Source organism: Mytilus edulis, chromosome 1 (assembly GCF_963676685.1).
Source record: "Mytilus edulis chromosome 1, xbMytEdul2.2, whole genome shotgun sequence".
NCBI classification, from domain to species: Eukaryota; Metazoa; Mollusca; class Bivalvia; order Mytilida; family Mytilidae; genus Mytilus; species Mytilus edulis.
This window is the reverse complement of record NC_092344.1, coordinates 73,819,113-73,832,460: the sequence shown is the minus strand read 5'-3', so window position 1 is coordinate 73,832,460 and position 13,348 is coordinate 73,819,113. Positions and strand designations below refer to the sequence as shown.

At 32.0% G+C, this 13,348-nt stretch overlaps 1 protein-coding gene across 1 annotated transcript; it reads right to left on the bottom strand.

Moving 5' to 3' along the window:
- Nucleotides 1-5,802: 5,802 nt before the first annotated feature.
- Nucleotides 5,803-12,204, bottom strand: LOC139519973 (fucolectin-4-like). Its single transcript, XM_071312305.1, has 4 exons — nt 11,882-12,204; nt 8,177-8,440; nt 7,742-7,927; nt 5,803-5,998 (listed from the first exon to the last, which is right to left on the bottom strand). The coding sequence occupies exons 1-4, from the start codon at nt 12,195-12,197 to the stop codon at nt 5,925-5,927; spliced, it is 840 nt and encodes a 279-aa protein (XP_071168406.1). The 5' UTR covers nt 12,198-12,204; the 3' UTR covers nt 5,803-5,924.
- Nucleotides 12,205-13,348: the final 1,144 nt, after the last annotated feature.

Genomic DNA, 13,348 nt, shown 5'->3' with positions numbered 1-13,348 from the left:
ATCCTAATGAATTGGACTGATTGTTATCTATATCTTCATGTGTGTATGTGTTGTCAGCTATGTCCGAAGAATTGTTTTACTACATAAGCGGGCCTTGAAACCTATTATAGGAGATTGGGACCTTATCGATGCCTTCCTGGTGAGCAATACAGCAGTTCTATAAAAAAGGATGGAAACTAGTACCAAGAAATGGCTATTAAAAGGTTAAAACAAGATAAATGTTTCGGTAGGGAAGCTGGATCAGTAACCATATGCAGGCTTTACAGTACCATGCTGTATTCTGGTTTGTTTTTTTGTGCTTTGGTGTTTGTAAAGAGAGGCGAAAGATAGAAAAAGGTTATTCAATCTCATACGCCAAAGATTAACTGACAACTTCATGGCAAAAAACAAACAAACGAAAAACGCCCAAAAGATACGATTTTATTTAAAAGCGATCCTCCAGAATTTCTATAATTTTTCGAATAAAAATCTAGATTTCCGTTATATTTCACTCTTTGTCACCTTATCTGGATGAGGTCGATGAACTTTCCATGATAATAAAGCAAGCACATAGTTTTACATAGAATGTCTTTTATTCTATACCAAAAGACCTAATAGTTAAACTAATTTACTACACAACCTTTTAAAATATCAACACAGAATTCAATTCATAAAAAACATCAAACAATTTTGAGTTTTGAGATGTAATTTTGAGCCAGTTTATGAACACGGTGTTTTCAATCCATCTTTTTAAATTGAACTTAAAATGATAGAAACATTTTTAAAGATTTTTAATAAAACCCATAACATAGGTTACGACATCATTAGACTTTGATGGAATATCAATTGAGTTTAAAAGCAAAATTCATACGAATGCAATACAGAAAATAGTGTCGCATAATCTAATTTTGTATAAATTGAAACATTTTTTTGCTAAGAATAAATGTTATAAATGTCGTCTGAAAACGATGGACATAACTAACTTCCAGAGACGATTCAAAGTCTGACAAAGTTAGCAGTTAAACGATTCAGAGCTTGACATTTACCAGTCTGTTATTTGTTAAATTGATAAATACCAAATGTTGACCTCAATATGTCGTTTGTTTTTATGTGTGTTCTCGGTCCGCAGTCCCATTGACGTCCAACCAACATCTAAATTTATTAAAACAGATAGGTATCATGTTTTTTTGTATAGTTAGTGTTGTAAAATCATTTGAAACTATTTAACTAAAAAAATATATGATTGCTAACTAATTAATTGATGAGCAGTAAACAAATGCTTTAACATTTTCATGAACTTCTACTACAAGGAGCCTCTTGGTTTGGTATATATTAGGTTGTTTTGATATACCGGTAGTGATTCGCATGCATTTAGTAGTCCTTTTGACACTGATGATTTCAATAAAATATACGTTTTATTTAATATAATAAATCGTTTTATTTTAATCTCATGTTGCGAGGTTTGAACACGCGATCAGATCACGGTTCATCTTATCACAACACAGAGATCAGAAGATATTATTGAATATGAGATTTAATGCTCACGGAAAGTTTCCAATAAATAGGGAGAATATCACTAAACTTTTTTTTCTTGAAGAAGATAAATGTTAAGATGATATACCATTGGTACCTTTGTTTTTATTCCTTGATGGATATTATACTTTTGGCTGCGTAGTTTTCTCTCGATGTTTAAAAAAATGAAAACAACACGTAATTAATTTTAATGATTCAAAGGAAAGTGTTTTCAACATAACCATAAGCAATTAATATGAAAAGGAACAACACTTTTGTTACTCATATTTCGACTAATTATTCAATTTTCAAGTAAATATTTAAAAAAAAAAAATTAACATGATTTTGTAGGGTATTATGAGTTTTCCATTTCGCCGATACACTACGAATCTCACATCTTATCAATTTACAAGTTATGATTTTTAATTTTAATAATATTCTTTTAAAAAACTCGGCACTGTTATTCGAATTTCCCCAAAATCAAGATGAAACTATAAATTCCGTTCTTAAATTTTGAAATTGTCAAGAGAATCAGATTTTACTCCCTCAGTCAAAGTTGACCTTAGATAAATTTAGCTTTTACTAAATGTGGTTTTGGGTCATATTGCTCTTCAACTGCTTCGGCTGTCATATGTTGTTTTTGAAATATTCGATTTTGAGCGTACACAATGACAGTAAATTCAGAAAATCACTTCCGACACATGAAATTATTAAGTTGATGTTTTTTTCTTTGTTTTTTTTTTAAATATTCTGTTTGAATTATTTTTTGTAGGTTTCAGAAAAAATATCTTGTCAATGAGAAGCGAACTAACATTAAACTGTAGAGGATATAATGGGGCATGATGAATCACAATGTGGTATTCATAGCATTACGATTTGAACCCTTAACCCACTGTTTTACGAAATGAAAATGCTCGGGAGACAAGACTTAATGCAGATTAGTTGTCCATTTTCTTTGACCATTGGCACCCATGTACCGATAAGAACGGAAAAAGGATAAGAGCATCCAACTTTTCGCGTTGGATTCTATTAATTACAGTAACTATTGGAATCAAAACTGGATACGATCAATTTTATATTTCGTACAGTTTGGATATGTAAAACAAAAGTTATTCCGCTTTGGACCTTTCAAAGTGTTAAAGCTGGGAAAATAATAAACTGATTAAACAACTAGACAAGTCTCTTGTATCAAACAGTATTTTTTAGATGATATAGCTAATTCCAATATCTCGATCTGTCTTTGGTTTCATTAAAAACAAAGTTTGAACAGTTTCGATTGTAATGCCTGTACTATGTCAAAATAAGACAGTCATTTTCCATTCGTTTGATGTTTTGATTTTGCCATTTGTTAAGGGACTTTCCGTTCTAAATTTTCCTAGGAGATCGGTAGTTTTGCGATTTTACTTTTTACCAGAAAGCAGACGAATTAAAATGAATTATATATAAAAAGAGGAAATCTGCGACAAATTTCTTTTGAGAAACTTAAAAAAATACAATGGATTGAAAACAATAAATCAACGGTATACTACTGTTTCCTTAATTCATATATATTGAAATCACTTTTTTTAATAAGAGTAAATGAATGGTTGACGTCTAAAATAGAGTTCTCCGTTGAAACAAATGACATAACTAACTTACAATCCACGATTCAGAGACGATTCAAAGTCTAAAAATGAGTGCAGTTAAATGAATAAGAGCTTGCCATTTACCAGTCTAGCATTAGTTAAATTGAAAAATACCGTATGTTGCACATACGATGTCATTTGGTTTTATTTGTGTCGTCGATTTGTTATCCCACGGACGTCAATCTAACAACTCCTATTTATTGAAACAGTTAGGGATCGTTTTGTAGTTTATTTTATTTATAAATTTGAAACTATGAAATTAAAACGATTGTCAACGAGACATTTAACTGATGAACAAAGAACAAAAGCGTCATCATTTTCACGACTCTCTACTACAAGAAGCCTCTGTGTTTGATAAACGTGACTGTTTTGAACTCAAAGAGTAAACAGTTATCAAAGGTACCCTTACATACATCTAAATGTTTTTGAAACTGTCTTAATTAAGGACCCTGTTGTTCAGTGGTTGTCGTCTGTTGGAGTGAATCAAGGGTGTTTTTCGTTTCTCATTTTTTATATAGATTTTAACGTTTGTTTTACTGTTTGAATTGTTTACGTAGTCGCTGTGGGCCCTTAATAGGTTGCTGTTCGGTGTTAGCCAAGGCCGCGTGTTTTGACCTATAATTGTTTATTTGTATACATTATACATTGTGACTTGAACGGAGAGTTGTCTCTTTGCACTCATACCAAATCTTCCTAATTATACTGTATAGCCTTCGCATTATACAGTTGTCTTTTTCACATGAAAACAAAAGGAATTCATATTTAATATGATTAATCATTTTTCGTTCACCCCCAAAATGAGGTTTGAATACGCGATTACTTTGTTGTCAGGTGGTTCATATTATAACACCCCAGAGATCAGAATCGAATATGAGTTTAACTGCTCACGGAAAGTTAAGAAAAAGAACATCCCCTATACTTACTTTTTTTCTCTAAGATGATGTTAATAGAATCTACTTTTGTTTCAATTCCTTAAATGAGCTAATACGTATGTCTGTGTTTTTTCCCTTGGCATATTAATGTTTCTCAATTTACATGAACGTGTTTTCAAATTAACCATAAGCAAGTTATTCTAAAATGAACGCTTTGTTAATCATATTCCAACTTTCAAACAATATTCAAGACATTTCTCTCTCTTTTTGAATATTACGATAAGAAATAAACACGAATTTTTATTTCGTTTTGAGATTTTTTTATTTCACTAGAACACTACAAGTCACATATTTACAAGTTAAAATTATAATTGTAAGGATATTCTTTGAAAACACTAAGCGCAGTCCGTCAGATTTTCTCAAAATCGAAAGCAAACTTCCAGGTTCTGTTTATATCTTCGGAAATTATTAAGATTAGAAACTAAGGTTTCAACTCCTTCGAACAAAGATGAGCGTATAAGGATTTTTTATCAATTTGTAGGTCATATTTGGTCAGATCCTCAAATGTTTAGGTTCTTATATATTCTTGGATTTGAAATATTCTACTCTGAGCGTTGCGGATAAAAGTAAATCCAGAAAACCGCGTCGACGGCATGACATTATAAAGTATTTTTTCATATTTGTTTTTTAATACTTTATTAATTGTTTTTGTAAGTCTCTTCAGAAAGCATCTTGTCATTAAGAGGCGAATCAACATTAAACAGTAACGGAATTAAGTTTGAGGTACGACCTATCATAATGCTCATATTCATATCATTGCAATTTGAACCCTTAATCATACTCGCGCCTATAAAAGGGTTAAGAGATTATTTAATTGTTCATGTGGGCAGCTTGTTATTGGATACGACCCGTTATTAAAATGTTTAACATAAACATTATATCACTAAGTTTGGAAATGTAAAAAACAGTTATATCCCTTTGAACCTATCTAGCAGTTAACTCTGATTTAAGCAAACATTCCCTGAAACTAACATTATCAAAATAATGTTTGATTTCTTGATAGACAACATATTTATTACGTTTGGCGGACCTATTTTTCATTGGAATAAACTGTGCCTCTCTTCTAGTAGACTTGTCCCTTTATTCATATGAGACTTACTACATACCAGAACTTCTTAGGAAAAAAGAAAAGAAGTTATTTGTATACCTTAACTTTACTTTCCACAAAAAAGATGATGTTCTCTCATTATAAATGATTCAAAATTTATTACATTATCATATAAAAGACTATGCTGAACGCATGTATCCCATCGAACCTGAGACGAAGGAAACAACAGATACAATTGAGTCTGCCTCATATATATTGACTTACATCTTGAAATTGACAATGAGGGTCGGTTGAAAACAAAACTTTACGACAAAAGATATAATTTCAGCTTTCCAATTGTAAACTTAACATTTCTATGTAATAACAAGCAGCGCCTGCATACGAGATTTATATCTCCAAATTGATACAATATTCTAGGATTTGTATTTTTCAATATCATTTTTTCAATAGAGGGTTGCTGCTCACAAGGAAGCTGTTGTGTCAAGAGTTCCCATGGTGATGTCGAAATCGTCCCTTCGTAAGTATTACAGACGCTATCACGAGTACCTTGACCGTAAGTGAATATTCGTTTCACAGATGAACTATCATGGGTAATTACATTCGCTTGAAATAGTCAAATTGGCTTTCATGCAACATCTTCTTACATTTCATTTGAGCTATAGTCTGTACAGCATTCATATCAGAATTAATCTATTTTAAGATAAAGCACAAACAACAAAATACTGTTTAAATTAAAAGCTGCTTCTGTCAACCATCTGGTGAACAATACATTTACTTTCAAAGTAAAATCAACTTTCCACAATCATATGCACCTTTGCTGTCTTTAATCTATACACATGGTTCATGTGATAAGTCGCGACATGTCCAAGGTTCTGGTGGTCCTGGACAAACGGTAAGGTTGGCTGAAAAACAAGTTCAAAGTAATAATTATGAGTTTGCTATTTTTTTTCTTTGAAATGATTTATTGACTATTAAACTAGTTTATAAGGTATTTATTGTTTTACATTTGTAGTTTTGGGGCCTTTTATAGCTGACTATCTAGTATTGTTAAAGTCCGTTCGGTGACCTACAGTTGCAAATTTCTCTGTCGTTTGGTCTATAGTGGTGAGATGTTTCATTGACAATAATGCCGCATCTTCTTTTATATATGATAAAGATCTGTTCTATACTGTCAGTAAATGAGAATGAAAAGAAAATATATAGCTTCCAGGTCATCTCGTTTTCATTGTTATAAAGAGATATGGTAAGATTTTTGATTTAACTGATAATTTACTCATAGGGAAATCATATTAATTGTAGGAATAATGCACAATCATGAATGAAAGACGAACGGAAAACAACACGAAAAAGCAATATAACGAATGGCTAACTATACCTATATAGCTAATTACTCATTCATTGCAAAAAAACAAAACAAACAGCTATACTATTTAAAACATCACCTAAAAGACAAACTATACTGCAGAAAACATCACAGTACCTAAAGCATCGTATGTAATATTATTTGGATCCCTCTCTGTGACCTTTGTGTTCAAGAATGAAGCGTATGTATCTGTCATAGGTTATTCTAACAAAACTGGAAAGTCCGAATTTGCGAAATTAATGAAGGGTAATGAATTGAAAGATTATAGAGAAAAACACGATGTACAAGTGTCTAGACCTGTGTATATCCTTGTTTTGTTTGGCTCTTATAAAAGCTAAACAGAAAAGGTTACTTAAATACCCGCATGTTGCAAGGATATAACCAGTCTTTAAATAAAGGCAACAGTAGTATACCGCTATTCAAAACTCATAAATCCATGGACAAAAAACAAAATCGGGGTAACAAACTAAAACCGAGGGAAACGCATTAAATATAAGAGGAGAACAACGACATAACACTAAAATGTAACACACATAGACAAAATCCCACGAGAATAACAAATATAACATATATATATAACATCAAAACCAAATACATGAATTTGGGATAGACAAGTACCGTGACACGTCTTATCGCAATGTGAATTTACACTGAAAAATAAGAGAAAACAAACGACACAACGTTATAATGTAATACACACAGAAACGAACTATAATATAACAATGGCCATATTCCTGACTTGGTACAGGGCATTTTTAAAGGTAAAAAATGGTGGGTTGAACCTGGTTTTGTGGCATGCCAAACCTCGCACTTTTATGGCCATGTGAAATATAACATCAAAATGACAACACAGGACTACAATATAAATAAATTGGAGAACACAATTGACAAAAAATCACACGAACAACAGCCAACAAAAGGCAACAAGTTCAAAATTTTAATACGCCAAAAGTGTATTTTGTCCACACAAGACCTACGTGTGACGCCCAGATACAAAAGTTTGAAAGCCGAAACAGTTTTATGCGTGAAATGGGAAGCTCAGTTTGTCCTTTTGATAAAAAAAAAAACAAAGATGGGAAAGACACTCCATAATCTGAACTTTCATTCAAATATTTAGGGTTTTTTTTCATTTTGAGTTACAAACGTTGCATTCGAATATTATTTTGCTGTTTTTGCTATGAAATAGTCTTACTGTGCTTTGTTAAGCTTTTCGATGGAATGGAAACACAGATTATTTGTTTCCATATCACATTATGTCTTCAAAACTTTATATATATCTTACCGAATACCTCCACCTCGCAGAACTGGAATGTATCATGTACTGATCGTGTTAACCTGAGATAACGTCCAGTTATTCCATCACTGCAGCCGATTGTAATAGGTTCATATATTTGTGAAAGAAGTGGAGGTCCAGTGTAATACCCACAATACAAAGCATCTACTTTCACATCAACGGCACTAAATCTTTCTGAAAAATATATTCGAAACAAGAACAGATTTCAACTGTAATCAAGTTATATGTCATTTCTAATTATTAAGAAAGATTTAATTATAGTTTTGTCACGGTCGGTAATGATTTATAATTGAAAAATATTTTTGGCTTTGTAGATTTTAATTATCCACCAAATTTTCCATTTCACGAAATCGCAATTTTTCATGAATCAATGAGAATTGGTATCCACGAAGATAAATAATATATGAATCCACAGTTACTCACCGTAATGACTTGAATGATCTGTACGTACAGAGATATTAACGAACTTTATAGTATACTTTGCTCCTAAATCTACTTCCCACCAAGTCACAAATTCTTTGTTAGTATGCACACATGTTCCTTCATAAAAGTCTTGGCTTTCTAATCCATCCACAGCATTACAAGGGCTCCCAAAAACACCAGAATTGTCATAAACCGAGGATTGGGTCGTTTGACGGTGGTAAGCTAAATTGCAGAGTCGGTTATTTCCACTTGTATTGAGCTTATCTATAAGAAATAGAAAGATAACATATATACCAATTCTTCGTATATCTATATGCAATATAAATGTTGTGAATTTCTAAATGTAAGCCAAGGCATAAAGCAGACTTAACTTTATCTGTGCGTATTTTAAGTTTGATTGGACAGATAGGTTCAACCTATTGAGATGACATCATCTTTATATAACGGTACTTAAAGTAAAAGGGTATTGGTACTTCTCTTCATCCTCCAAGAAGTCTGCCTGATATGAAAAAAAAACAAGAAGAATATACCATATGGTTCTCATAAATGTGAAATGTAAAGTTTGTGTTGAATAATCTTTCCCCGAACGTAACAAGTATGTTTAACTTATCAATCAATCAAGAAATCAAGCATCTTGAAATTAGAGACTTTAAACAAAATCAAAAATGAATGACTTACGGTGACATAAAGTTTATTACTTCTGTGTCACTTGTAGTCTTTGGTTAAGTGTTGTCTCATTGGCTATTATATAATATATTGTTATTTCTAAATTAAACAGTTAAAACATAATAAGCCTCAAATAACCTTCACTTGGACTTAACAATCCATCGAAATTTCTCACGATGTATTAAAAGAACCATTAGTTGTTAAATATAAATTGGAGCTCAATTCAAATTATGCCATTAAAATTGTTTAAAATTCTTAATTATTTATGCATTCGTATGCCAACATAATAAGTGTCTTGATTCTTAAACATATTATAGTTTTACATTATATGTTATAATATCAACATGGCCATTAATTAGTTTGTGGAGATAAAGAAGCATTTTAGAGCGTATATTCAGAAATGTCATATGAATTTAGAAGTAGAAAATGCAATTTCTCTGATTCAATCAAAGAAAGAATTTCAGTTTTACACAAATAACAAATATTTACATTAAATACCAAGACTTATACTTCATTTAAAATATGAGCATATGACTTCAATATACTGGCTTCAAATACCATTTTACATTAAAATTACAGGGAATATGTCAACGTTAATACATATTGAACTATTGTCAATGTATGCATTATGATTCAATCAAACAAGCATTATTGATTAGCCAATAAATAATCAATGCTATACATTTGAGATGCAATGTGCATAGCAAAGTTCAGAAAGATACTAAAATATCTAACTTGCTTTAACCTAAGTGACCATTAAAGAGAGGAAAATTCTATGTAATAGTTCCCTACATCGTTTAAAATTCCGTGTAATAGTATTTGGCTTTCTGGCACAATAAACTGATGCCAAATAGAACACAGAAAAAAACAAGAGCAAAAGCAAACACACATGCTTTCTTTATCTAGATGATCTGCTTCGTATGTTTATATGTTTAATGATAATGACCACCATTCAAAGAAATATAAGTATGTATCGGCTTTCGAAAAACATAGAAAAATATATACTATCTGAACGTTCCTTTCCCACCTGAAACCATTACGATCGCACTCTTAATTACATTTCTCTAAACTAATATCCCCCATGAAGATGGTATTGTAGCCTATAGCGAGGTCTGGAAATCTCACGGCACCTTACAACCTCTAAGTGAATACTATAATGTTGGTCTTTATATGATTCATATTGACACTGCTTCACAGGTGAATAATGGAATCATAATTAGTTTTTACAGATCTGTTTTGGAAGTCAATATTTGTCTCCCCTGAACTGTCACCCAAAGCAAAACCAGGAGCATTCCCTACAGTCAGGCCATCATATAAAAGCTGATTTAGTCCACCTATTATACTGTAAAAAGCAATTACAAGAACTTCGCGGACACCTAAAATATCGGGGCTACACAAGAAGAGACATTGAAAAATATCATACAGGATAAAAGTTTACAACATAAATAGAAGTTCAACAAAAAAGGTGTGTGCTGACATTCCACGTGCAGGATACCAACTCACAACAAAGGCTAGTTACACAGTAGTTTGACTACTTAGACCACTCGGCAATCGCGGCCACTCTGTATATTCGAGCAACCCCGACTACATTGAGGTGTCTTCTACTATCATCGACCACATCACTGTTGTTATTGGAAGGCAAAAATCAGCTAAAACATTGGCACTCCATGGATCAACGAAAACATGTAGTTCAATTGCTCAGTGCTATTCTTGTTGGATGCACATCTACGGTCTCTGTTGTAAATACTTAATCAGCGTCAAACTGAAATATTTGATAATATTATCGTACGAGTTCAAATTCTGCAGTGATATTCATTTTGGATGTATCTACGCAGTCTATGTTGTGAATGCTTGGCCTAAGTCAATCATAGATCATCGTTACTTCTAAGAAATTTCTGAACATCCGAATATGCCAGAGAAACCATCTTTTGTTTTTCTACCATTCAAAATAAACTCAATATTATCAGCAATTCCAGGGATTAGGTTTTCTAAATGTTTGACCAATTTCAGCGGTTTAGGGTTAATGCAAAGAATTCAAATAGCAGTTGTAGTTTTCGTTGTACGGTACTGATTCAACGATCAAACAGATTTATATACATTCGTTTGATAAGCACAGAATACTGGAGCCTTTTCAATAAATAAGTCAGCTGTAACAAATAAAGGAAGGGCCGCATTTTACTTGAGAATGAGAACTATACCCTGGACGGGTGCCACATGTGAAGCAAGATCGGCTTACCTTTCCGGAGCACATGAGATCACCCACAGTGTTTGTTGCGGTTCGTGTTGCTTAGTCTTTGGTTTTCTATGTTATGTCTTGTGTATTTTTATATGTCTGATTGTCTCTTTATTTTTTACCCATGGCGTTGTTTGTTTTTTTTAATCTATGAGTTTGACTGTCCCTCTGGTATCTTTCGCCCCGCTTCTGGACCACGGTAAGAAATAATGTTTTGAAACCACATCAATTGTGCGTTATATATTTAATGAAAACATTGAGGCTTTTGATGTGATACTGAGCTAAAATTTCCAAAACAGTGCATACAAAGAGAAATACAACCGCTGTTAAGGCTAATGTATGAGTCATTCAATTTTGAAATGATTAGGGCAGCATGTTTTAAAAGTAAGAGTTATTCCTTTTTATTTTTTTTCTGTTGAAATAGAGGACCATTATGTATATTTCTATATTTCCAAAACATTTTTTTAAATGAATAACAAAAGTAATATGGGCATAGCCGCTAAAACTGAATAATATAAATCAAAATCTTTTCTGCAACTAATATAGCAAAATCAAGGACGAAAATGAAATAGAAAAGTCTCATATAATGTATCGAGTTAATTTCGATATCTATTATTTACAGCAAAGTCTGAAAATCTCAATTCAAATAATGATAACCATTGACTAACACCTTCTTTGCCCCCACCATCTTAAATTAATTTACAATTATCAAAGAATTTAAAAGATACTTTTGTTATTTTTAACCATGTTGATGACAAATAAAAAAACACTGTATAACCAGTAAACAGCAATTTACCTGTTCTTACCTTTCTTAGAATTAGTTCTTATCACCAGTGCACCCAGAAATGCTTCTGTAACTGGATTACAGCAGGAATCAAGGAAACAAGTGTTCTTCTCTATCTCATACGTTGCTGAACAACAAGTCCCATGACTTGAACATAAGCTTGCACATGATATATCGGATGTAGCTTTCTTAATTTCTATTCTTGTTACACTTGTTGCTATTCGATTCCCAGTTTCCAAGATAAAAATGTTCGCATTTGACTGCAAATCAACATAGCGTATTAAAATAAAGACAATCATATAAGCAGTTGATTTAGTAAATTTAAATTGAAAACTCATTTTTCGATTTCTTTTAAAATTTAATGTATTAATGTTATAGTGATACTATCAACGTATTGCAGTCTTTGGTGTTTCTGTCAATTGACAGAATATGTTATTTGAATCCAAATGAAATGTAAGTCTGTTACTACAACAAATTATGATGTTTTTTACATTCATACGCATGCGTTAAGCTTTTAAAACTTCAGTGATCGATTTGTGTATATATTTAAAGATCGAAATATTTTATTTTGAAAAAAGTAAAATCACAAAAATACCAACTTCCGAGGAAAATTCATAACGGAAAGTCCATAAGCAAATGGCAAAACAAAAGCTTAAACATATCAAACGAATGGATACCAACTGGCATACCTCTGACTTGGTACATCCATATTTTTATGTAGAAACTGGTGAATTAAGTTTGGGTTTACAGCTAACTATTGGAAAACTGTTCGAATCAACAACGCAAAAAATAAATAAAAATGTTTAAACATGTGTTTTCCTCTAACCAAACAGTTTATCTCTTTTTTAAATGTATATGCCATATATGAACTTTAGCTTAAAAGACTGCGAAATATATATGTCACATGATATAATAGATTGAACTAAATTATTATTTAAATAATTAAAGTTTGAAATAAACAAATTATTATATGTGTTAACGTGTTTTCGTCTTTAATTTTTTTCATAATTAACCCAAATAGAATAAAAAAGCCGAAAATCTTAAGAGAAATTGGGTAAATATTTCACAGTTAAACAGTAGTAAGTCAGTAAAAAGGAACATATTGAAGGTTTTGCCTGAAAGTAATGATTCCGTTATTCTTTTTTTAGGAACATCACTGTTATATTTTCCATAAAAAGTAAAAACAGCACGTTATAAGTTATACGAGTTCGAAGCGCTGTTTCGGATTAACCTTCATCTGTTCGCCAGGAAAGCTGTTCCAAATAGTTCGACTCAAACGAAATTTCGACTCATCCAATTTCGACTCATCAGGAGTCGAATTACAAACTTTTGTATGGAATAAAGTTTGGGACCACGTGAAAACTTCGACTCATCCGAAATTTCGAGTCAACCGAGTTCGAGACAACGAGAGTTAACTGTATTTGAAAGCCAAGGATGTACAAGAACCGAAACATTTGATGAGCTTTATGACCAAAACGGTAGCCAAGGA

What these genes read in the sequence shown, in the direction of transcription:
- LOC139519973 (XM_071312305.1), bottom strand. Translation starts at nt 12,197, where the DNA reads ATGAGTTTTCAATTTAAATTTACTAAATCAACTGCTTATATGATTGTC. An exon ending in AAGAACTAATTCTAAGAAAG is followed by an intron (nt 8,441 to 11,881) that starts GTAAGAACAGGT and finishes TATTTCTTATAG; the next exon opens with ATAAGCTCAATACAAGTGGA. An exon ending in AGATCATTCAAGTCATTACG is followed by an intron (nt 7,928 to 8,176) that starts GTGAGTAACTGT and finishes TATATTTTTCAG; the next exon opens with AAAGATTTAGTGCCGTTGAT.